Source organism: Phasianus colchicus, chromosome 1 (assembly GCF_987193195.1).
Source record: "Phasianus colchicus chromosome 1, bPhaCol1.hap1.1, whole genome shotgun sequence".
NCBI lineage: Eukaryota > Metazoa > Chordata > Aves > Galliformes > Phasianidae > Phasianus > Phasianus colchicus.
In genome coordinates this window covers 85,730,547-85,756,400 of record NC_143436.1, presented here as the reverse complement: position 1 = coordinate 85,756,400, position 25,854 = coordinate 85,730,547, and the positions used below count along the sequence as shown (strand labels likewise).

The following is a 25,854-nucleotide window of genomic DNA, read 5'->3' as shown; positions in this document are numbered from 1 at the left end:
GAGGATTTGTGCCAAAGGATTTGTTGCTATTTGAGCTGTTTAGCTGCTAATAGGCAGGGCCCTGAGCCTTAATTAGAGTCTAGTGCTTATTAGAGACTGTTTTTGGCTTTTGCTGTTCAGTGCACTTACCACCTTACTCTGCTGTGCCTGGGAACACTGGCCATGTACCCAGGCTGGCAGATTGCTTGGGCAATGCTTCTGTGCTGGACGTGCTGGAACTCCAGTAACTCAATACAACACTTCTCCCTTCCCAAGCAACGACCTTAGCAAACGGAGCCCCAGTCGTGGACTATGAACTCAATGGATGTTTCACAGAAGTGAACCACAAGCTCAGAAGATAATATCTGTGTACGCATGCATCAAAGGATGAGAAATGAGGTGGTGGTTAGTGAGGATCTTGAAGATGTATCGTACAGTGTAAGAGCTGAGTGTGATGTAAATGATGTGGATTAAGGAGTGGGATCGTACTGAGTCTGGCAAGGGATGGAGCTGATTTTCCTCAGAGATGGTGCTGAGTTTTGGGTTTGTGGCTAAAACAATGTTGACAGTGGTTTAGCTATTGCAGAACAGCATTTGCACAGTGTCAAGGTCTTCTATTTTTTCCACTCTGTCCCTCCAGCTTGTAGGCTGGGGTGCACAAGAGGTTGGGAGAGGACAACCAGGACAGCTGGCTCAAACTGACCAAAGTCCCATCTGTTAGCAAGCATAAGCAGAGCCTCCAACTTGGAAAACCAACGCAGATGTATGGAGTCCTGCTCCTGCACTTGTCTAAGTTTACATAAAATAATTACTTACTTAGAACCTTTAAAGAACACTTCTTAAAGCATTCTTAAAGCATAATTGTTAAGACTGGAAAAGACCACTAAGATCACTTAGACCAACTGTCAGTCCATGTACACTAACCATCTCCCTCAGTGTCACATCCACACAGTTCTTGAGCACCTCCACACACAGTGACTCCACCACCTCCCTGGGCAGCTGTGCCACTGCAGCACCATTCTTTCTGAGCAGAAATGTTTTCTCATATCCAACCTGAACCTCCCCTTGTGCAATTTAAGGCCATTACCCCTCATCCCATTGCTATTACCTGGGAGGCCAACCCCAAGCAGAGACTGTTTAGTACTTCTTACACAAAACTCTTGTTCTGCCAAACTTCACAAGCATTTAATATTTGTATTCTAGGGTAAACAATGTCTCCAAAGTTCAAAATTTTTTCATCTAAGTGAATACAGCTTGTGATGCAACTTAGTAGATGTATCAAACAAAAATAAATTAAGCACCGCCATAAAATATTAAGTAACCAATCTTTCAAGATGAAAAAATTATATTGAATTAATGCATAACATAAACTGAATTCATACTATTTCACAATTTGAAGTTAATTTTAATTAGTACTGACATTTCCTATTCAGCAAAAAATTTTTCTTCTGCAATGGAAATTTCACTAATTATTGGTAAAGATGTACTACTGTAAAGGCAAATATACGAAGTAAAATGTTGATGCTTTTCATGCTATAGTGTTATCTTTATTTTTAGTGAAAAATGACAACAGTTTCTGACAATTGAAAAGAAAAAAAGAATTACTTTACACTCCTGCTTTACATCTTTATTTTGAAACATGCACTAAGGATTGAAAAACTGCTGAAGTAAGCTGGATAACGCCATATGAGGCTCAAAAACAACTTCAAAAATTCCACACTTCTCAAGGAAACCATGTGATAAATGCACGTTCCGCAACTAATTTGCAGGATGGAATCCAATGGTACTACTGAAAGCTTAGCTGAACCTATGCTGGAATGATGGACTGCATAGGTGTTGTTGCTAAATGTAGCCATCCTGTGAGAAATGCACATACGCTTCCCTTTTCATTTTTGGGCAATAGATATTGCTGGTTATCCTCCCCACTCCTGGGCACTGAAGATAAAATTTTATCTAAAATCTATAGCATTTTCAGTGTGCTTTCTGTGTAAGTACCAAATCAATAATGAACCCCCATTCTCAAAGAAGAGAGGATACATATGCCTCGATGTTGGGATGCTTTCTACCCTTGTCAGAGCGCAGATGAAAGGTGTGTGGAGGTGAGCTCATCCTCTACAGTAATTTCTTACCAGGTCATTGCTGGAATGCAGAATGGTAGCTCCATGTCTGCACTGGTTTTCCCTCTCAGCCCTACATGTGGAGAACGTCCACCAGTAGCTTTTTATTATTCCTCTCCGCTGCAGAAGTATTGCAGATATTTAAAGATATAAAATTAAGTACAAAGCAAGACAGTCTACTCGTTAAGATGAAGAATATATAAAAAAGAAGGGACCGCTATTTATTTCCACAGAAAAGGAGCTTCTTTCTGAAGTGTGTATTTATAGGAATGGGATGCCTGCCAAAGAACCCTCTCTCGATTCTTGTTGGCAACACATTAGGTCCTTTGATGAAGCACACATCTAAACTATTAAGTACGATCACTTTAAGAATTTGGGTTTTGTGGGGTTTTTTTTTGTTGTTGTTTGTTTTTTAAGAAGTTTCTCTGTGTGATGATTGCAGAAAGGTTAAGAGCTCTCAGACTTCTCAGTTCTTTTTGCAGTCAGATCCCCACCAAAATCACAGCCAAAAAGTTCCACCCGAAGGGCAATACCATTATACCACGTTTTTGGAACAATGCGGATAAACCTGGACAGGATAGGTGGGTGGAAGAAATGCTTGACGTGCCCGTTGCTGTTTTCATTACCTGAGAAAACCTGCAAATACAGAATACACTATTAGGTAAAAGGCAGCACTTTAAAATAAGCTGGTTTTTCTTCTTTTCTTTTTAAAATGGTTCTAAGCCACTGCATCAGCAGCCCAGAGCAGATGGACCAGCTCAATGCTAATTTTATGCAAAATGCAGTTTCCTCTTGAAATGCTGGGTTGACACTATTTCAGGCCATCAGCATCTCAACCTCCTCTGTTGTGCTGTCCATTCACATCACAAAAGATTCCTTTCTAATTTGAATGAATTACAAAACCAAACTTCCCATGTTTCACCTCCATCTGCTCCCATGGGCCAGGTTGATGGTAATAATATAAAGTATTTCACCAGCTCTTGGGCATCCAGAGCTTCCAGCTGCGTTACACAAAAATGCTCATTGATTTCTATCATAAACTAAAGGCAAAAATAAAAAAAAGCTGGAAAGAGGCCCTTGAAAATCCTTTGTTCATCAAGATTAAATGGCCTTGTGCATTCAAATGAAATGTCTTTCTTTACAAGTAGCATCAGTTCCTTTTATCACAAAGTTGACTGCATTCTCAATGGATTTGGTGTTCTTCCCTTTTATTACTGTAAAGTACTGTGAAAAATCAGACTGATATTATGACATTATCTTGGTAACCCCAGCTCCCTAACATTTTAAAGTCCAAGAGAGTAGCTTTTTGGCTGAGTGCTCTGCCTTTGGGCCCTTACTGTGCTCAGAAAACACAGCAATGCCAGACCTGTCTGGGCTAAAGATGATACCTTTGCCACTGAGCTTGAACCTTCTGTATAGGATTTCCACTCCGAGCCTTGGTTGCTGTAGAGAATAACATAGGTTTTCACAAAGTTTTCGGTTGATACAGACTTGACCCCCTGGGTAGCAATAGCAGTTATCTTCTTAATTGTGAGGAGATCAATTTGCAGCCACTGCTGGTTGTTGTTTGACTGTAATTGATAAGAAAGGTTACCCGTAAGAAAACATGTATATCATTTTATTTGCTTAAGTGAAAATTCGTGTTGAAGGATACAAGGTCTGCTCTGAAGGTAATGCCTCCTATGTTATTATGTTGGCCCAGGACGTCAGAGATGTTGATGGGATTGCTGCAGAGACTGAACCTTCCCATCAGTATTCCATTACATGTTGCTGCTGTGTGACAGATGGCAGAAGAGGGACAGTCTGATGTGGAAGTGAAGATGATGCAAAGGCATGTAACTGAATTCAACCATTTGGAAAGTGACACTGGATCACCTCTGCTGGTGCAACTTCTTACCAGTGTGGCATGCAGTTCATTGCTGGTGAAAATACACAGCTAATGGTGGTGACTACACTGAAAAATACTGTTTTGTAGCTGAGGATTTTCTCAGTCAAATAGTGTTATTGTGCTCTTTGTATCTGTTGTAGTTTCCATAGGAATAAATAGGATGTATTACTTTCAGAGCAACCAATGTAGTTAAGATTGTATCAAGACTGCAAAAAGGAAAAGTAAAGCAAAAACAAGAGTCATTAGCACACTTTGTGGCCACTACAATTAACTTCTTCATTGCAGGTGGTGTATTGGTATCTCAAGATTTTCACGTATTTTTCTATAAATATTAAAAATAAACTATTATGTTTATATGGCAAGGTTTTGATAGTGGGGGAACTGCAGGAGCGGTTTGTGTGAGATGAGACCAGGAACTGCCTGTTTCGTATTGGATAAAGCTGATTCTAGATGGACCCACTGCTGGCAAAAGCTAAGCCAATGAGCAATGCTGCTTGTTTCTTTGATACCACATTTAGGAATGGATAAAAAACATGCAACAGCTATGAAAGAGGAGGATAAGAAAAACGTGAGAAACAACTTTGCAAATACTCAGGTCAGTGGAGAGGAGAGTAGGAAATTCCACTGCAGCCCATGGAGAAGACCATGGTGAAGCAGGCTGTCCCCTGCAGTCCATCATATGCTATCTCAGAGTAGATACTCACACTGCAGCAGGTGGACATCCCCCCAGAGAAAATGTAGCCCAAGGACAGCCTACCCATGAGCAAGCTCCTGGCAGGAACTGCAGCCCACGGAGAGGTGCCCACACTGGAGCAGGTTGCCAGACAGGAACTAAATCTTGTGGCAAACCTACATTAGAGCAGTTTACACCCAAAGGACTCCACCTTGTGTAAAGGACCCATGCTGGAGTAGAGGAAGATGGAGCAAAGAGAAAGCCTGTGTGCTGACCACAGCTCCAAGTCACCAATTGCCATTTAGCAAGGAGGATGCAGGAGAGTTAGAAGTGAAGTTGAGCCTGGGAAGAAGTGGAGGGGAAAGGTGTTTTTAGCTTGTTGTTCTTACTCTCCTGCTCTGTAATGAGTTAGCAATAAATTAAATTAAGCTTCCCAAAGTCAAGTGTTTTTGCCTTGTGACAGTAGCTGGTGAACAATCTCCCTGCCTTTATCACAATCCATGAGTTTTTTCATAGCTTTTTTCTCCCCATTCTGCTGAGGAGAGGGAGGAGTGAGACAGTGACTTGGTGGGAACGAGGCAAAAAGCCAAACTCAACCCACCACAATAATAGATTTATCTTCAATGTTAAAATGCAATATATAATATTAATATCAAATGCTTATATAAAACAGTGGCTTCCAGCAAATTTCAAAGTACTTTGTACATAATACTGTTACCAAACACTTTTAGCAAATGCTTGCTTCCAGCAATTCTAAAGGTGCTTCATAAGTAAATGCAGTTCTATTTTGCAGATGCAATTCACCTGCCTTGTTGAAAATTTTCAGTAGAACAGGGGCAGAATGAATCACAAAATCTGCAGCCTCAGATCCATTACGCTGTACTGACAATAAGCCAGTCCAGGAAGGGTTTCTTCAGCTCCATGGAGCCAAATATTCAAACGTGTGTTCATTTAGTGAAATTAAGAGAGAGATTTCCGCAGGGAAGTGCAGCAGGCTGTGGATCCGAGGGCACCATCCATCTCTCCAAAATATGATTTCACTGCTGTTGCCAAAAGTTTAACAAGTTCTCTAGTGAGAATTGAATCGGTTTCTTCTCACAAGATTGTTAAAGAGTTGTGAGGCAACCTATCATGTTTGGCACTGGGCATAGTGTGCAGAAAGCACAAGAGCACAGAGTACAAATTTATTAGAGCTTTCCTGCTCTTGTCCCTCTTTTTCCACTTGTTACCTTGGCTCGCCAGGCATTTATCTTTCCTTTCCAATTGAGACGGGCGAGGGAAGGCTCCCAGGTGCTAAACCAGGATGTCTTAACAGATGAGGCTGTTATCTGAGTATTCTTGATCCCTCCATTTTCCATTCCAAGAGGCAAAGAGCAACCTGTTAAGAGAAGTGCCATGTTCAACCAAGTGGCCATAGTCTAAGTGACAAAGCTGGAATTGGAGAACACTCACAATTTTAGCTTCATTTAACATAGAAGTTCAAAAATTGCCATAAAAGAAGCACAAGCACACAAATCATTCTTACCATCTACTTCACAGCCAAGGAGCTCCATGCGAAGAGTAGGTTCATTGTAGGCCTGTGTTGGGTAGACTCTGATATATCTTGCCATAATAGGGGGATCAATGATGTTCTCTTTTATACCATAGGCATCAGAATTACCTTCAAAAATCTATTTAAAAAAATACCCACATACAGTCTATTTAATGCAAACACAAGCTTGGATGCTGAAAGCCTGCTCTGTTATGGAAGTCTTTTTTGCCATTAGCCCTATCCACCATGATGGAGCATCTTATGTTGCAGGGCAACATGTATTATTTCATGGTCCCATCTTAGCACATTTGGAAGCATCTAAAAGCTTCAGTCCAAATAAGCAAACCATTGCTACGCACTATATAAAACTTGGAAAAGAGGCAAAAGGAGAGGTAAGAGAGAGTGCTTTGATTTGGGAGTCCTACCACAGAAAGCTGTATTTGGCAGGGCTGGAGTGTTAGGGTATAAAAGGAGCCTCTTATGGGGTATGGCCAAACTTGTCACATATGCCTACTGCAGACAATTCAGATAGTTTAAAATTCAATTGTTGTTACAGGACAAAAAAGGAAGAAGCATTTGGTTCCTAATGAAATAGGGTCCAATTTTTAGTTCATCTTCCTGCTTGTTTCAAAAAGTTGATGTGAGCTTAGGAAATAGAAGTAGGAAGAGATGCTTGTGAAGTAACCAGACTCTACAGAACAGGTTACAGAGACAATCTAAATCCCAGTCTAGCAGGTTTATCTTACAATTTGCTCTCTGGTCTGAATTTGATTGGTAAATATCTTTGAGGTTTCAAATTCAAGTCTCTGAAGACCACCAATTCTTTCATTATCTCTAACATAAAATAAAGTTATCAACTCACTCTATGATCCAATGAGGTTACCTAGGTTGTCACAATCCCTACCCTATTGTATGCACAAACCTTTTCTGCTGGAGAGCTGTCTCCTCTGAAAGTGTTCCACTTTCGTTTGTCTCTGCTGTAAACAATAAAGAACTTCTGGACATAGAAGGACTTCAAAAAATGCTTGGCACCCTGCGTCTGTATTCCAGTTAATAGAACTTGTCTTTGAAAGTCCACCTGGGAACAGAAAAATGTTTATAAAGTCAGAAATGCACAATGATATAAGTTGTATTCTTTGAGCCCTGCATTTTGGTACCTACAATATAACACCCCCAGGAGGAAAACAAGCAGTTGCCAGAGTCCAAATGAATTGGACTGTCTCTAATATCATGTGTATTTACTTTAGAGGTCATTTTACCAGTGTTCACCAGAGCACTACAAAGGCACTTCAAAAATATCTGTGTCTGTGCTAGGCAAAAGTGCTGTCTCTATCTTGCAGATAGGCAAAAGTAGTACAGAGAAGTCCAAGGCTCACATTTTCATAAGCTGCCTCTTGTTTTGTATATCCAGGCTGAAAAAAGGGATATTTTATTCTGAAGAGATGGAAAACTACCCCATTTCTTCTGATACTGGATCCAAACACTTAGCACTTAAGAACAAATTAGCAAGATGCTCCTATCAGCAGTGGAACTGATTCTCTGGGATATGCCTTCCATTCACACCATTGCATGATCTCTTGCAATAACCTCAGCTTCTCATTACTATAGCCATTATCAAATTATTTCTCTTCTCAACATTATTTTTACAGCTTCCCTACTTCACCTTCACTGACTTGCTAGCATATCAAATGTTAACAAGCCAACAGCTTGTTAACAGCTACCTGTTGAACTTATGCTGCAACACTACTTTGAGTCTCTCTCTTCCCTCAACTGGTTATTTTCACAAGATTTTAAAGAAATCATAGGTATGGGTTTACCTTAGCCATCTGGTGCAAAAGTGATTGGATAGAAGAAAAACATGGAAGTGAGGCACCTGAAGAGTACAGTGCTTGAAGCCATAATTTTATCAGCTTCATTTGCCTGTGATATATCAAGCTGAACACAGAAGCATCCAATAAAAATAAATATTCTCCAAAACTATCTTAAATACTACTTGAGAATATTACACTTTAAATGATCACCCAACAAATGTACATAAAAATAAATATATACTGTTAGGTAAACATAAAAAAAGGTAGAGAGAATGACTATAATTGCCCAACAAATGGTTCCAGTCTAAATTGTAAGGCTCAATGCTGTTGAGCCATTGGGCTTCAATGGTACTACAGACTGGGTTAACTCCAAAAGAGGTAGGCAGTTTATGGCATCTCTAAACAAAGTTGATTCATTGTCTGTTTTCAACAGCAGTTTGCTCAATAACAACACAAGCAGCTTAATTTTCTAATAATAGTTGTAAAAAAACCACAACACAGGATTGTATGCACATGTCCAGACTTAATGATGGCCAAACACATATTATAATATATACCTGAATCCAAGGAAGATCGTTTGTCATTGTTGTACTCCAAGCATTATATGTTCCAGAATTGTTTAATCGGGCTAGCTTAGGTTCCCAGTAGTCTACAGAAAAAAACATGAATAAAGAATTTTAAAGAGAGATGCTTAAAACATGGAGTACTTTGGTTCCTTTAAGATCTGTCTTGGGGAGAAAAAAAAAGAAAAAGGAAAAAAAGGTTGTTTGTGCAACCTATGTACACCTTCACTTGCTACTGTCTATGTGGAATCCTAACAATTTCTCTAGAAAATGATATTGTTTTCATATAAAAAATTAACTTGGTAAAGCAAAAACTGTCATCATTCTGGATGCCAGTTTCCCAGATCTTTCAATACAAATGCACTTTGCACTTTGACAGCTCACATCACAAGCAAACTCCAGAAGTTTTTTTGAACACTTCATGTTGATTTTCAAACGGGGAACCCAGAGGATAAAAAGAAGAAATTGTATTTGTTACAGGTCATGCATCGACAGAGGTCTGCTTGACTCTCAGGCTTACAGTGCTGACAGACGATCCATGACAGTGTTTGAATTCAGTGATGAGGGCTATCTAGTTCACAGCAGTCTCTGAAGAACTGGAGAGCTTTTTAACCTGACAGATGATTCATTACTGATCTTGTTAGATGTAAAAATAAAATAAATAGAACTGCAGCACTTTGCTGGTGACATTCAGCATCATGCTCAGATCTTTTCAACTATTAACTCACCTATATGATGCGAAGCGTTGATTTGTGAATCAAGTATAACTCCACTTGCCATACCCATTGGAATCTTGCACTCTGGGGAGAACACAGTAAGTTTGTTGTTAAAAGGAAGATTTAACTTCAACATATATCTTGATGGAATGTTCTAAGATGGCACTGCTCAGAGCAATTCCGAATAATACTGTAACTTCACCATTCTTTTCCCAGACAACAAATAAATCTCTACAGTGTCTTTCAATTGATTAATCTAATGGTCACTGTGAGAAAAACAATGAATTCAAAGCTAGTAATGCTAAAGGCTGAACATTTGTTCTTTTAGAATAAATTTACAGTAGTCACTCCACCCCCTTGAAAGCACATTTTGATCTTTTGCAGAGCAATCCACCGAATTTATTTTCGGTGACCCTGAAAGGACAGAGATGACTTTATAGCTTGATTCCCTTAGCCAAAAAAATACCTTAATTCAGTACCTTTCTCCAGAACCAAAAAGGATGCCTGCATTCCTGCTTGCTGATATTCTCCCACTTCAGTGTCTAAAAGCCACCAGCCAGGTCTCTGTGGTTTCATTTCAACTGTCTGAAATGAGCCTTGAAAAGATGGAAGAAAAAACATATCAGAAGTATTAGTAGGAGCATACTAATATTCCTTTTCCATATACATCTCTACTCATCTGAGAGGAAAAAACATTTGCCCAAACACAAATGTTTTGACCACAACTTTATATGCTCATCTCTCATGTCTTCATTTCTCACCTCCCAAAATGTTAAGTGAGATGCAAATAATGAGTTTCTGACCATTGACCTGAACAGTTAGCGCCCTCAAATTCTTTCTCCCTGTGCCCAAAGCCAACTTCTGTTCACATTTACATTGATATGACTGTACTAATCAACCCTTAGAATTTATTCTCATACTTACCTGGAAGGAGTGTGTATGTACCAAGCTGATACTTCATGAGCTCTAGTTGTTCTGTGAACGTCTGCCCATGAAAATGAACAACATGAATGTCTTTTGGGACACCCATATTAAGCAAATGCCATCGGACAAGTTCACCTTCATACATCCTCAGGCCTTGCAAACCACAGGTAATTCCATTAATGGCTGGAAAAAAGAAAAAAAAAACATTGCTGGAACGGTTAACACTTCACAAAACAGATCTTCAAAAATGTGAGAAAATAGTTATTAAAATAAGTCAAATATTTAATGAAGTATTTATCGAGATATTTAATATACTCATGAAAAACATCACTTTTTCCAATCAGATTGTAGTGTGCAGCACTTCAATGTACCATCAATTATTTCAAAGAGAACAAAAGATTACCTCTCAACACTTAGCCACTTACTCCACCCTACGTAAATAAAATCTGTGTCCCCACAGAAGTACACAAACTCCTAGAACTGCTTAAAATTCTTTCAGTAGAACTAGTTGATTTGCCAAATTATTGTATTTTTATATTTCTTCCAAAAGGATTCACCTTCCCACAGTATTAACCCCTTACCGAAAAGAGTGGTTTGTTTTTTTTTGGTATGTTTTTTTTTTGTTTGTTTAAATCAAAAAGCCTTTTTTAAAAGTTTCAAGTCAATATCCTTTTTGCATTTTAATAACAATTTTCCAGTCAATGCAAATATTCTATTACAAAACTATGACTGTTATGGGTACAACGGAGAACAGCAATAGCAAAAAAAAAACATTCAGATAACTAATGTGCAGGATTTATGTTTGTTCACAAGCAAAGTGAACTGAGATAACTCCCTCAACACCTTTCTTTCCCTTTACTTCGATAAATGCTTGAGAAAAGGAAATAAGTACCATAGTATTTGTGGCATTGTTGCATTTCTCGGGTCTTCTCAGTACAAGGCTTTCTAGAGCGTTTGTCAAAGTACCAGCTTTTTTCTTCATCAAAGACCATAAAAAGCAAGAAAAAGTCTCGAATGTTTGTGCTGTTGTTGTCTGATGCACTGAAGGTTCCTTTTTCACAGATCAGTATTGGCCCAATCAAACCCGAGTGCGTATCTTTCTCCTACAAGGTAGTAAACCCTTATTAAACGTAAGAATAGATTTCCTAAAAGATGTCAAAAACATTCTATGGAAATGCATAAGACACTAAAAATGTAGCAGAAGGGTCCTGAAATTTCTAGTGCTCTATGCCTTTAGTCACCTCAATCTACTAGCGTTTCCTATTCTAAATTAATCAACAGTTTATTCCCTCTTTAAACTGAATATAAGAGATTAAATTTCACGTCAGAACATCACACCCAGAAGTCAGGTCTGCTATCTAAGAAGTGTTCAGCACCTTACATTTCCACATCTGTACAATAACATCATTTGGAGATATCAAAAATCTGACTTGATGTGTAGTCCAGGACATCCTGCTCTAGGTGATCCTACCAGAGCAGGCAAGGGGAGACCAGACTAGATAATATCAAGAGATCCTTCCACACCTCTATGATTATATGATAAATTGCAGCAATACTATCACTTCTAGTTTGATTTCCTTACCAGATTTACATCGGAGTAGTAGACCCAGGAACGACAAGCTGCTCCTGGCTGCACTGGTCCCGATCGCCTGTTTGCATACCATACATATATATAGCTGCTATTTGGCTGAACTTTATCATCTTCTTTAAACCAATCACTAGACTCATCATCATAAATACTTCCCTCAGAGGACTTTTCATAAAAAAGTCCATGGGCGTGGAGGGAATATGGTCTGGATGCCAGATTCTTAAAATGAACCTAGAAAAAGAAGAAAAAAATCTGTTGAGCAATTTTGGGCCTAAACTAAAGGTCCTGTGTAATACCTTCTAATAACCTCAAACCAGGGTCAACATTTGCATAATGACCACAGGCCACACTGTCAACAGCAAAGCTGGTAAGAATAACTTTTCAGAGCTCCACGTAGTGTCATACTCTTCAATGTTGGTTGATAACTAAATAGTAGGAAGCATGAGACAATCTCCCTGCCTTCTACTGGGTCCAGGCTCCTGCTGCTGCTCCTCTTCAATCCTGGGAATGCTTATTTACAGCAAGCAGTGAGATACAGAGCTTCTACTTACGTTCAGCTGCATGGTCACAATAAAGGGCATAAGATAGCCAAATAATAACATTAGATCTCAGCACGTGTCAGTCACACTTGCCCCCAAATAAGCACAAAGACAGGGAGATTCCATATTTACCTCCTTTAAAAGATGACAAGCTAGAATAGATTCTTTCCTCCTTGTATTTTTAAACATAGCTCAGTGTGTTCCTACTGTACATCACCCACAGAAATAAGCAGAAAAGTGTGAGATCTACTCTATGCAGTCCATGCTTGTGTGTTGGAAGATAGATGGGGAAGGGTGAGGAAAGCAGGGAAGCACTACATCAGCATGCTTTCTAATGGAAGTATACTACCGGGTGGCCAGAAATACAGTTCTTCTCCATTCTTGTTTGTTTTACAACTAACCAATCCACTTAGAACGAAAGTTTTCAGAAGAAAATACAGATTTCGGACATATATGTTTGTATATTTTCATCTTCAATACAAATTTTCTCAATTCTTCTTACAACTAATAAGATGATCCATTTTCACATAAAAAGTAACACTTTCAGTGCAGTTTGGGTCTAAGAAAACTTTTTAATGCTAAACGTAGATCTGTTTTTTTAAGCTGATATTCATTGGTGGAAAACAAGAAAAAAACAGAAGTGAGTTTACAGCGAATAAGAGCAAAAATCTTACTCCTTCAATGAAATAACACATCACTGTGTTCTTTTGTCCACTGTGCAATTTCTAGCTCTGAAAAATGTGTCTTCTCTATCATCTTTTAAAATTTGTGCATTTTTAGATCCATTCTATGTCACATTGTAGATCACCATAAAAATTCTATCTTGTACACATATTGGAAAAAACAGTGACTTACCAGGATTACATCATTCACTTCAGCCCGGATAACTGGCCCCAGGATGCCAAGATGTTCTTCATACTCGCCTTCATCCTGAAGAACTGTAAAGGTACTGTCTGAGTACCTTTGAAAAATCACCTTTTTTGTGCTGCCATCTTTACAGATTTTGTCATACATCATTGTACTGAAAGGAAACCCCCAAAAGAAAACACACAGTGAATTGGACACAGTTTTGATGAAGTCTAGTACTCATACAACAGAAACATTTCAGAACGTAAAGAATAAACACAGAAGTGTCAGATTATTTTGAAAATCATAACTTACATCGTTTAAAAACTTCTAGTTCTACAGTTTGGGAGACTCTTCAAATACTTGGCCATTTGTCACTGACAAAAACTACAACTAGTCTCTGGAAACAGAGATGGTAAGAACAAATTAGCTCTTAAGCACTTGAAGCACTATTTAGATTTTAAATAGAAGCACTAGGAATTCATTCAAATAAATTCAGCAAATTCAGCCTGAAAAGTTAGGTATTTCAGAGCTGAGTTTTCTGTAATGACAGATGAAAGCTGAAGTTATGGTGGTTGTCTTCATTTCAAAAGTCACAAAGTTCTGCCTTTGGATGAAAAATGACTAGGAATTCTATGCATTGTGGCATAAATAGTGACATTAATTTGGTTAAATCAAGATAATAAATTTTTAGTATGGAGTCTCTCACGAGTCACACATACTTTTTTTTGTTGTAGCATTGAGATACTGTCAAAAAAAGAAAACAAAAACCAATGTTAGGGTTTGTGATCCTGTCATTTTGTGATTTCTCTGCACACTAGGAACAACACTGCAATAATTCATCCAGCTGTATTTTCACTTTAAATGTAAGGCATTCTCCATCACCTGCACAATTAAGCACTCTGCATTTATTTTTCATTGCTAGGTCTCATAAGTGCTTTAACTTTATAACAGAGAATTGAAACACCAGAACCATTTCTTTTCAGTGCTAGAAATGGTGCAATTTCATACTGCCTATAAGCACAGTCTTTCTTAGATCAGTCATGTCGTTTAGTACCTGGAAAGCCTTTATACAGAGAGGTTTCTTTGAGCAGTCTCCACTACAGAATCTAAGAACTCAAGGAGGATGTAAAACAGGTCATTCAAGCACAACAAAGCTAGATGGAAGTTAGTGACAGAGGTTTTTTTTTCCACTTTTGTTTTAAAGAGTGTTTGTAGTAAGACTGCAAAGGATTACCAGCTTCCCATGGAAAATTCTTAGAGTTGTATAACTGAAATGTCAAAATCACACCGCAGGTCACAGATGCTCTTCAATTCATCAGCATGCATATCAACACTTTGTTAGTGTCAATAACATGTAAAATGAAAGTAAAGGATTTAGCCAAACCTTTTTTTATGTCCTGCATAGTTCCAGCAGACTTCCTTAGCTGCAATGTAGTATCTCCTCTCATTTCCTCTGCTACGCAGGTAATGTTCAGCAATGTTTTCTGGGTTACGCTGTTCATTGACATTCAGTTTTGGATCTGTCATGTATGGATCATCAAAGCTCACATAATAGTATTCATATTCATCACCTGATGTATCCTCTCTGTAATATTCTCCTGAAGTGTATTCATAATTTCCATTTTCATGGGGAAGCCCAATGACGATGGATGGCTTAAGCTGCTGCGTATCACCTGGCAATTCTCTGTGGCTGGACTTACTGGGCGACTCTGTGGTGTTAGTGCAACACGGCAGTGTTACGTGGTTGGCCCCACCTGGAAACAACGTGCGGCCAAGCTCTTCAGCAGGTTTGGTGAATTTCTGGGGCTTTTTACTCCTTGGGTTCAAAAATTGAGTAGTTTTTGGATATTCCTTCTTTCTCCTTCGGATCTTAAGAAAGGTTCCAGATGTACTCAAAGTATCATTCTTGTTCCCCACCTTTCTTTTCAGAGGTGGGCGCTTACGGTTGCCTTTCTGTTTTTCTTCCATTAGATGGGAGAACCCTCCATCCTTCTTCATATGCTTCTTATTTAGGAATATTGTACCATTTCTGCCTCCGTAATTCAACTTACCACTAACAGATTTGTCTAAGTTTTCCTCCAGTTTCTGAATCCCCTTTGCAGACACCAAATTCCATTCCTCATCTGTCATTTTAGATGAGTACTTCACAGCCCTGGGCAATGATGCTTCCAGAAAGTTCTTCACTAATGCAGGGCTTGAGTTAGGTCTTATATTGCCCAATGTATGATCTAAAGAAAATGAATCTGTTTGTTTATCTTTGTATAGCTCAAGTTGAGAGAGGCTGGATGCATCAGACTCATTTTCTTTTACAGAGACTTCCAACTCAAGTGGAAAACTACCTGCATGCATGGCATTGCCCCCCTTTGTTTCTTCCTCTTCCAGATCACTATCATAATCACTTGGATGCTGGTCATCTCCCACTGTGGCTGTGCTGGATGTGTTCTCTGTATGCTGCATAGAATTAGGTGCATTTGTCTTGTCAGAAAATGAGACATTCTTATTTCTTACATGATTTAGAAGAGCTTTCATCTTTTGGACAGAGTAAAATTTAATAGCCACCAAGCTTCGCTTTTTTCTTTTGCTATTAATGCTGTTATTTCTTTTCCCTGTGCTTTCTTGATATTCTTCAGTAAAAAAATTACTGTCTTTTCTATCAGTCAGAGGCTCTTCTGCATCTTTCACCTGGGCTTCTCCATTGCTCAGCAAGTGCTCACCTCCAGACATATTACTGTCATTTACTGCATAATTGCTTTGGCTTCTATTCTCAAAAATTAAGTCAGGCTTTCCATCACTCGCACTAGCTAAAAGTGAGTACTCTTCTGCTGTGACTGATGTATAATTTGACTGGAATGTTTCAGTCTCAATTTGGAGAGGAGGAGCAGTACGAGTTTCTAAGAACTCTGTCAATTTACTACCATTGGTAACTGTCAAATCTGAGTCAACAGCCACCTTAGTACTTGCAGTATCAATGTCTTCAGATTGTCCCCAGGCCAATGCTGTAAGGTTTTGAGTTTCTTCAGTTTCTCCTGTATTTCTTAAGCTTCGGATGGAATAAAAAGAAGCCAGGTAATCCTGATATTCTGAATCATCTTCATCTACTTCTTCCACATCTTCTTCAACTGAGGTGGAAAGAGCCTTTTTATCAGTCTTGGTGTTTGTGAGATCCAAAACTTCAAACGAGCTATCATCCTCATAGTCACATCTGACATCTCTGAATCTCAGACTCATGCCATAACTCATCTCTGTGGCACCCCAGGATGCTAAGAGCCAAGTGCCTGCAAGCAAAATAAAAATGTTTTCCCAATATGCAGTATTTATGGGAGTGAATGCTACCTATCACGTAAACAGTGAGGGAAAATTGCTGTTTTTTTTCCTACAGCACCTGCTATAGAAGAGCATTAATCCTCAGCTAAGTTTCCTATGAGCTACACTGCAATGAAAAATACTACTAGTAAATAAATAGGAGCCCATATAAATAAATAAATAAATGAATATGAACTGGAGATCTTTTCCAAAGATTGAGGTATACCTTGGACACGAGTGAAACCATATCCCATAAAAAAGATCGATATAAAAAAGAAAGAAAAAATGATATGAAAGATCCTATATTTAGAACTGGATCTAAGATTCTGATCTTTTGAGATTAAGTATTCATTTTGATCAGTCTTTGTTATTATATCTATTGCCACATACGTAAAGATCCTAAACAAAGCACTTTGTGATACAATGTAGACAAATCTTGGACAAACATGGTATTTTAAAAGCTTTTGAATGCATACAAGATGATCTTTAGAAGAATAATAAAGTAATTTGAGTTTCTAATCTGTACACAAACATCAAACTGTCAGCCTCAGCATCTAAATGACCAGGTTTTGGAGGAATTACCAGAACTTTCAAATTAGAAGATGAAGTTTTCCATTTGAAACTAGGATTTGTAGAGAATGAAGTACAATCTGATTCCTTAAATGGCATCAAGTTCATTGCTTGTTGTTTACTTGCTTTTGGAGCTAGCAAAACTGACAGAATACAGAAAGGTAGAGTCTGAAAAAAGACAAACTGCAACCTACATCCTTTTCTCTATTTCTAACAGCAAAAAATTTACACGACCTAGATGGTAAAAACAAACTGCATACCACAACCAAGTAGAAATACAGTTCATTACTGGGGAAGTTGTCATCAAGTCTGATGGATTTTTAATGACTCCCTTATCCTGAACAATAATTAAAAATCCCTTCAATGTATATTTTTAACCAATAAGCTCTTGAGGCTGTGAGATCATCAAAAAGCAAGCTTGGAGGACAAAAAACCAGTTAGCCAGATACATGGAAAAAAATCTAAAAAAAAAAAAAAAACAACCAAAAACACAACCAAAAAGCTTACTGATATTTTAAACAGAATAAGGATACCTAAATCCTATGGGATTTTAAGATAATCATTGGACACTCAGAGCCTTCAATGAGGAATAAATTTCTGTCCTTTCACAGGTAATTTCTCAAGTGTGGACTACATGAACTGTATTATTATTTTTTCCAGGTATAGTATTAAACACTGTTAGATATTGAAATAGATACTAGTGGACTAGTGACCAGCACAGCAGACTTTACTGCTGCTAAATGACCAATAACCTGAGGTACTGTGTTGCCACTTCGTTCAACAGTGACTCGAGTAATTTGAGAGTCTTGGTTATTTTAAGTTACTTACAATGGAGAAGCTGGGAATCAGTTGGAAATCAAAACGTCAGAGGTGATCCTAGGCTATTACTATGGACATTAATTTTAATACCTTAAAATGACTGTTGCTAACCCCAATTCTAATTGTGAATTGGAAAAAAACCTGAATACATAAAGAGCCACTAAAAGAACCTCATTATCAGCACATATAATTACGTATGTGCTAAGCACCTGTGCAGCTAACACCACTTCATACACATCAGCTGCAACGGACAGCAATTCAAGATTTTCCTGGCACTGTGTGTATCTGAAAAGGTTTTCTATTTTGGTAAATTCTTATGGACAGGGGTTTAAAAGACAACTTAGAGGAGCCGTCAAATGAAAACTACAGTCTTGCCTCTTACCAATATTGTCCATTTCCACTGTGACTGATTCTCCACTCATCGGGAAAAGGTTCAACACATCTTCGTATTTTCCTCTATACAGGAAAGCATGTCCAGAAAGGCGAATAGAGACAATCTCGTCCTGAGTACCAACACTGGAGAAGTGCCACTGAACAACATTATCTTGGCAAAATCCAAGGATTTCATTTCTGTCAGACACGTAGCCATTTATTGCTAAAATAAAAGCAAAATAAAAATGGCCTTAGTATTTTCATGCCTCACCAATATAAAAACTAAAGTGAAAGACTTTTAAAGCCTCTTGTTCGTTGATGTCAGTCCAGTTTACTGGGCCTACACTTGGCAGAGAGAGACTGACACAGGGCTGAAAACACAATACAACTTGGATGGGAATTCCAGCTCTGAAAACAGTATCTCCAAATCAGCAGAATGCTCTATTAAAATTAAAGAACTCTTGCCTTTACTTCAGGGCCCATAGTCAGCCCAGTCCCCACTAGAAAAATACCCAATTGCATTACATCTGAGAACTGCAATCACTGAACACTCGGTCTCACATGACTTTCATAATCTTCAGTTTGTTATCCTACTCACTGTGCATTATGTTTGAGTTATAGAACTTGAGGTCATCCCTTCTAACAGAGGCAGGATTACTGCAGTACTCCTTGATATTGTCTTCTATGTACCAGCTCTTATTTTCATCAAACACAGCAAACATTGCATGCTGCTCCCCATCTGCCTTTTTCTGAAAGACAATCAGCATAAGCACAATTACATTCTATGAGCAGAGACACTAATGACTCAGTTTTATGTTACTTACCTACAAGGTAAGTGACACAAGCTTCAATATAGTTATGGTGCAATTCAAAGGCTAAATGAAAGGCAATTGGAGGTCAGGACTTCAGCATGACACTCTACTCCAACAATCAGCTGTGCGGTGCAACCTTGAGCAAGCTACTAGCACTACTGACATGCAGATAGGTTCTTAGTAAATGAAACAGCCTTAGGGTTTGATTCAAGCACAAAGTTTTTGATGTTCTTTCTCTGAAGTGATGCTCTAATCTTTTCCAAGCAAGATTTCAGTGGATGACAAATAAACTCTCCAGAACTCTTCCATATCACTGAGTTGTTCTAGAATCAGCAATACCAGAGATTGGCAGACCATGTTGAGTTAGATGTGTAACTAAGAAAGATCAGCTCAGATCTGAATGAAGAAGTGAAGGTGTAATAGCAGCAGGAAAGTTTATTTCCAAGTCTAGAAACAGACACACAAATCAGGCTGACTTCTTGTTGAAATGCTGTTCTTGCTAAGAAAATCAAAATAAAATACCTCTACTTCTGCAGACAATTAGACTGTATCTTCAAATAATTTCTTCAGGAACCTATTAGTTTGATTGCTCTCCATAAGACTATCAATGAATATTAAGATGTTATAATTATGAAATAAACAAGAGAGTTAGGCAAAGCAGGTTACAATAACAAAAAGAGAATAGATAGGATGCTTACCTGTGTCCTGGGCTCACTTATGAAACTCCAGCAGAGTAGATCTCCAGAAGAGATCCTTACCTACTGGTAGTCAACTCTTAAATGGGTCTAGAAGAGGTGGAGCCAGGCTACACCCCTTTTGGCAGCACAGGTGAATTGCCTTCACCTATGCTCCCATGGCTGACTCATTGCTCACCTCAGGTGATCAATCAGAGGTTCAGACCATGATTTAGCAGTTCCCATACAAAGACATTTCTCTAAATTAAAATAAAACCAAATTTCACTAGAGATCAAATAATATTAATGAGCAAAATCCCTCTGAAACGTTACCTGCACACCCTTCTGAGAAAGTGCTTCACTTTTACAGATCAGAAGTGGGCCAATCAGTCCAGAGGCTATATCTCTCTCAATATCTACAGCACTATGATACAGCCGGGTAATGCACTGTGCATCCTGTGCAGTGGGTTGATCTGTTTTAGCAATTTGCCATTCATATGTGTAGGTCTTCCCTGGTTGAATTCCTTTACTCTGGGTGGCATTGCCTAAGGAAAAAACAAACAGCAAGAACAAAGATAATACAAACTTAGAGCCAGATCTTTATTTAGTGCCAGACTGCACCTTTTAATGAAATTGGTGCACTTACGTCATTTCAAGCTACCTCTGAAGTAAATGAAGTTCAGGGAGAGCTTTTGGTTCTACAATCACCAGCAAGACTCTGAAGAAAGGTTATTTGTTAATGCTTTGCAGATACTACCTTGGTTTCTCCATAAGGCAGCACAAAAGGTCAGCAGAGGCAGAGCACATAATTCAGGACATGAATTCTGACCGACAGCGTCTCTTTGAAAGCAGTAGAACCCTCCACCATGATATTCAAAACATGATCCACCAATTTCTTACCTGTGGGATCCTGTGGATAATTAGCTCCTTCTGCATTCTTTGAAAGCGTCACTCCATGGAAGTACATACTGTAGGGTCTGCTGGCCTTATTTTTGAATACAATCTGTATTGATAGATGAAATAAAAAGGAAAATTTAGTATTCCAAAAATCTGTGTCTGAACATATAACCAAGTTTCAACTGTAATAGAATCTGCCTAGTTTCAGCCCTGGAAGAGCTGAAAAGGCAAAAGGATGCTTCACATATGGTTTCGCAGTATAAATTAATTGTCTAAATGCTGCTGGTACCTGGTGGGATCCTGCTTCTGTTGGGCTTGTAGAACCCACACTGTGAACTTCAGCTTCTCACACCTACTGCCTAGAACACATTTGTTCTTCCAGCTTCTAGGCACATACTGCCTCAGGAAATATTAAGTTATTGACTGAAATGCCTAACAGCCTTCAGCACAAGAGAAAACCAATTTAAAAGAAAACATTTTCCCTGATTCCAAGACTAAAAGGGGGAAGTGATTAGAAAAGACAACATCCTGTCTATTCGTGATAAAACCAGAAAAAAAAGAAATGTTTTGATAAATTCATGCATCACTAAGTGACAGCAGAAAGGCAAGAGGATGCGACACTACAAAACAGCAGCACAAGCTTGTAGTGTTTTGTTGCTTCATTTAATAACTCCGTGAAAGAACATTTAACTATTGAAAACTGAACAACACTGACTAAAACAGCCAGAAAAAAATAACATCAGGAATGAGCGGCTCAAGAGGTTTAGCCTCTGACCTAAATTTCCCTAGAAGTCCAACTTGATCTAGCTTTTTTCACTGTGTACCAGTGTCAACATACAAATATACTATACAAAAAAAGTATAAAAGAATTAAGTTATTAAAATAAAGTACAATCATGAAAATTATAGACAGAACGTTGAAAAAATTAACCCAAAGACTGTCACTTGTGATTATACTTTTTAATAGGGCCAGTATTTATTAAATTAGCCAGAGGATTTGGCAAAAAAAACCCAAAAACCAAAAAAACAAAACACAACCAAAAAAAAAACACCAACCAATCAAAAAACCCATCAACAAATCAAACTAGTTCTTACGTATCTCTACCCAATAGAAAATTATTCTGTAGTACTAATCTCTGAGCTTACAGTACTTACTTTAACTTTGTCATTAATTTGAGCTCTTATAACTGGACCCAAAATCCCAGTTTCCTTGGGACGAGGATTTTCCAAACGTTTGGTGAAGCTGCCATCAGTATATTGTCTAAAAATAGCCTTTTTATACTTTTTACCTATTAGATTTGAGTAGTTGTCCAAATGTTGAGCTTTGTAGTGTCTTAAAAAGGAAAGAAAAGACAAATGGGTCAACAAAACTTGAAGAGTGACACCATTTACTGAACTGGCACTGAAGAAACTAGTAGAAATCTCACTATTTGAAATAAAATTCAACTCCAGAGTTAATCTAATGGTCCTCACCCCAAATTTTAATCTATATCAGATAAGAAAAAGCTGCAGTGCTATTTGTGTTTTAGGGTCACCTACAACCAATTAATATTAGGGCTTTCATTGAGTTTAATAGAAAGTACATGCAAAAAAGAAACAAATTTAAGTAGCACCTCCATTTTCAAGATAAATTAACAGAAAATAATGTTCTTTAAAAAGAGCATAGACAAATTTAGGAAAAACACTGCTTACAATAGCAAACACTTCAGGTAGCCAGGAACAGTGCTCAGATAACCTCAACCCGAATCAAGCATTGTATAACAAATTGTGAAATACCCATGTTTAAAAACATTGAGAATTATAATGCTGAGCAGAACTAAGATAAACATTTCTAAGCAACATAGAATAACATGTTCGTCCTGGTCACTAGCCCTTCAAAAAAGGCTACTGAACAGGGACAAATGCTGAAATTCCAAACAAAAGAAGAAAAGATAGAGCACTGTAGCAGTTGAGGGATGCCATGTAACTAGCAGAGAAAGAGAAAAAGGAGACAAGTTTGCCCTATGCAATTTGTGAACAAGTGAGAAGTGAAGCAAATGATAGCAAAGAAGAAGGTATACTTAAGAGTTACGTCAAAACTATGTTGCAAGGAGGTATATAGACCCATACAGGTTAAGGTATTTGTCTTGTTCTACTTAAATCCTTAAAGGTTCTTACGGACATCAGCTTGCAATATCAGCACTGACTCTGTATGATCCTATAGTGCACTGGCAGCACTGTGCACTACGACATCAAGTATATTACAGAATTCCTTCTATTTCCTTGCACTTATCTTAAGTTGAACAGAATAGCCAAATATGCTAATGTAGTATGACTTTATGTCATCTATTTGGTGCCATGCAAAGGTAACTTACAGAGCAGTCTCTCTTTCTCCCTGTCCCATATTATTTTTTTACCATGCTAACATTTTTAAAACCTTGATTCTGTAGAAATACTGCCTTTCTCTTCTAAGGATTGTTTATTTCAGCAGAATTCATGTTGAAAAGCAATTTAGAAAGCAGGCTTGCATGATACCTTCTGCATTTCCTGTTACCTGCATGTTTTAAGCTCCCCTTTAGAGGTAAAAGAAAGAGTTTTCTTAAAAGCGCTGCAGCAAAAGAAAGGCACTGACACCTGAAGAGAGTGCAGTGGAGGGTCACCAAGGTGATTAGGGGGACAAAACACGTCGTACAAGGAAAGGATGGGCTTACTCAAGAAGTAAGAAGAAAGGGTTAAGGAAGCATCTCATTTTTATCTTTAGCTATGAAATGAGAGATACCATACACTTCTTCAGAGTTGCATAATGATGGTATGAGTGGCAATAGCTAAAGGTCTCAATATTAGAACATCTGATTACATGTAAGGAAAACTTTTTTCACTGTGAGGTTGAAAAGGCACAGAGGAGAGGCTAAGAGGTCCCCAGCTGTGCAAACAATGAAAATTCAATCAGATAGGGGCTGCCCAACCTGGTGTAATTTTGCAGATGGATAGAATTTTTAAGTTTACACTGCTTTGTGTAGAAATTCAGGTGAGACAACCCTCAGAGGTCCTCTCCAACCTGAATTACTCTGTATTTCACATTAACATTCCATATTATGTTGACAAAGTATTATTTTACTTATCAAGGGTGTCTGGAATAGTTGGGGCATAATCCCAAACAACTTCTTCTGCAGCAATGAAATATTCCCAGTTCTTGATCATGCGACGTTCCTTAAGGGAGAGACGACTCTTCTTCACCTGTCTGTCTCCACAATCTCTTACAGTAAGGTAGCCATGCATTCCAGCTAATTGAAAAGAAACAGAGTACCACAGTAATTTTTCACTTTATGAACTCTGACCACCTGAATCACATTTCTCGTTTCTCTTTACCTAAGCCTGCAAAGCTTTGTTTATTACTGTTATTTTCTCAGGCTTAAAAAGGTTGCATTGATGTGGGTTGGGAAGCCTTCAAGGAGCCTGTATTAATCAAATGGAATACAACAGCTCTCTTACCTAGTTGTCCTTGGAAATATCAGCTCAACTGATAAAAAGCTACGTTTTTGCCTGTTTTTTTTTTTTTTCTTTTCCTATATTTTTCCCCAAAACACGTCTTTCAGCTCTTATGAGAGATTTTTCTCAGTCTTTCAAACAGAACTTTGATCACTACTATCAAACAAACAATGAACAGCAAATATTTTCACTACACTTACTAGATTAAGTGCTCCATAACTGAAAGAGCTCCATTTCTCAGAAAATAGCTGATTCCTCTCTCATTTTAAAATGGTGATCAACTGAACAGCTTGCAGAGACTTAGAAGCTTGAATTCTGACTTACTGCTGCTCTGTGATCTGCATGCAGATGTAAAGCTGCAGATAAGAATGACTTTTAATTCATCTTGCAGTTCTAATTCCAACAGAATGGCTTATTTTCCAGTGGTTTATTAATTAAATGAAAACTGTCTGAAGTATGGTTATTGTACCATTGCAGGACAGAAGCTTAAAGAAGGGGCTTAAAGAAGAAAAGGAAAACTCTGAAGTTGCTTAATAAATGACGTTTCCTTGCCTTTCAAGTGCTTTTGGACAAGAGAAGATATCAGCCACCTTCCTTCCTCGCTCACTGTCATGTTCACTGTGGTTGATGCTCCTCCCACTAGGTTTACAGTAGAAATTTGGTGATGTCTTTGCTCCATGACCTGACCATTTATATGAATGGAGAAAATTTCTGGCTTAGAACTCATTCCTATCAAATGCCAGCTAATGTTGTCATACATACAAGCCTCTAAATCTGAAAGAGAAGTGAAAAAGATGTTAAATCTTGCATGCAAGTGACAATCTGACTTACAGCAAACTGGGGAAGAAAGAAGAAAATCAGCAGCCTCTTTCTGAAAGCCAATCTCTCCTCACTTGAAAGTAATGAGAAGGACCCAAGTTAAAGAATGAAGGCTATGGGTAGTGAAATTAAGTACCCTATTTACTATTTGTTTAATAAAAACTCAATATCCTGAACAGCCTTCTGTATTTGCTCAATGGACTGCACAGAGATAAGAAGAAAGGAGAACAAGGGAGAACGCTAACAGAATAGTCCTATTATCACCATCTCGGTCTTCTCACTTAATTTTCTGATTTAATGGTAACTGATTTTCCACTTCCAGGAAGTTTTTCATCTGGGATATTCCATGTGCTGTACAATCAGAAGTTCACCTAGTTACATCACTACTTCCCCATTACCCAAGTAAAAGCTAATAATCTTGTTTTCCTTAATAGCAATATGGCATAGCACTCATCCAGAATTTAGGTGATTAAAAACATGTTCTAAAAAAGGCTGCACCTCGCTCATGTATTCCTGTTCTCTTGCACAAAACAAACAAACAAACAAACAAAAAACCCAAACAACAAACAGAGGCAACATTCAATCTTCATTAATGTGTATGTCACATGTGTCACATGTCACATAAGCTTGTACAGTACCTGGTAACGTTCCATCAGCATACCCATTAATTGTGTATTTAAGTGATGCTGATCTTTGCCAACTCTTGTTTTCATCAAACACACCAAACATTAGTATATATTCCTTGTCAAAAAGTTTCTGTGATCCATCCTCATTTAGGCTTCCTATGAAGAATAAAGAAATAAAAGGTGTTAATTTCATGCAGAAGTGAAGCAGTTTCCATACCAGTGTAATGGCACGTGTATGTATTTAACTGACTTGCTTCTTCTGTTACAATGTGCTGCCTGAATCTGCCCCCAAAAACAAGGATCTTAAGAATGATCAT

The 25,854-nt window shown here is 38.1% G+C and overlaps 1 protein-coding gene across 1 annotated transcript in view; it reads right to left on the bottom strand.

Moving 5' to 3' along the window:
• Positions 1 to 1,152: 1,152 nt before the first annotated feature.
• F5 (coagulation factor V) overlaps positions 1,153 to 25,854 on the bottom strand; it is a 35,516-nt gene continuing 10,814 nt past the window's right edge. Inside the window, exons 5-25 of the mRNA XM_031613044.2 lie at positions 25,550 to 25,693; positions 24,645 to 24,866; positions 23,722 to 23,887; positions 21,780 to 21,957; positions 20,629 to 20,731; positions 20,062 to 20,273; positions 18,841 to 18,991; positions 18,253 to 18,465; positions 14,563 to 16,453; positions 13,185 to 13,350; positions 11,785 to 12,021; positions 11,095 to 11,305; positions 10,203 to 10,385; positions 9,758 to 9,874; positions 9,291 to 9,362; positions 8,557 to 8,648; positions 7,111 to 7,266; positions 6,183 to 6,327; positions 5,887 to 6,035; positions 3,485 to 3,667; positions 1,153 to 2,732 (exon numbers count right to left, since the gene is read on the bottom strand). Coding sequence (XP_031468904.2) covers positions 2,544 to 2,732; positions 3,485 to 3,667; positions 5,887 to 6,035; positions 6,183 to 6,327; positions 7,111 to 7,266; positions 8,557 to 8,648; positions 9,291 to 9,362; positions 9,758 to 9,874; positions 10,203 to 10,385; positions 11,095 to 11,305; positions 11,785 to 12,021; positions 13,185 to 13,350; positions 14,563 to 16,453; positions 18,253 to 18,465; positions 18,841 to 18,991; positions 20,062 to 20,273; positions 20,629 to 20,731; positions 21,780 to 21,957; positions 23,722 to 23,887; positions 24,645 to 24,866; positions 25,550 to 25,693 — 5,180 coding nt within the window. The 3' untranslated portion in view covers positions 1,153 to 2,543. The remainder of the gene's footprint in view (positions 2,733 to 3,484; positions 3,668 to 5,886; positions 6,036 to 6,182; positions 6,328 to 7,110; positions 7,267 to 8,556; positions 8,649 to 9,290; positions 9,363 to 9,757; positions 9,875 to 10,202; positions 10,386 to 11,094; positions 11,306 to 11,784; positions 12,022 to 13,184; positions 13,351 to 14,562; positions 16,454 to 18,252; positions 18,466 to 18,840; positions 18,992 to 20,061; positions 20,274 to 20,628; positions 20,732 to 21,779; positions 21,958 to 23,721; positions 23,888 to 24,644; positions 24,867 to 25,549; positions 25,694 to 25,854) is intronic.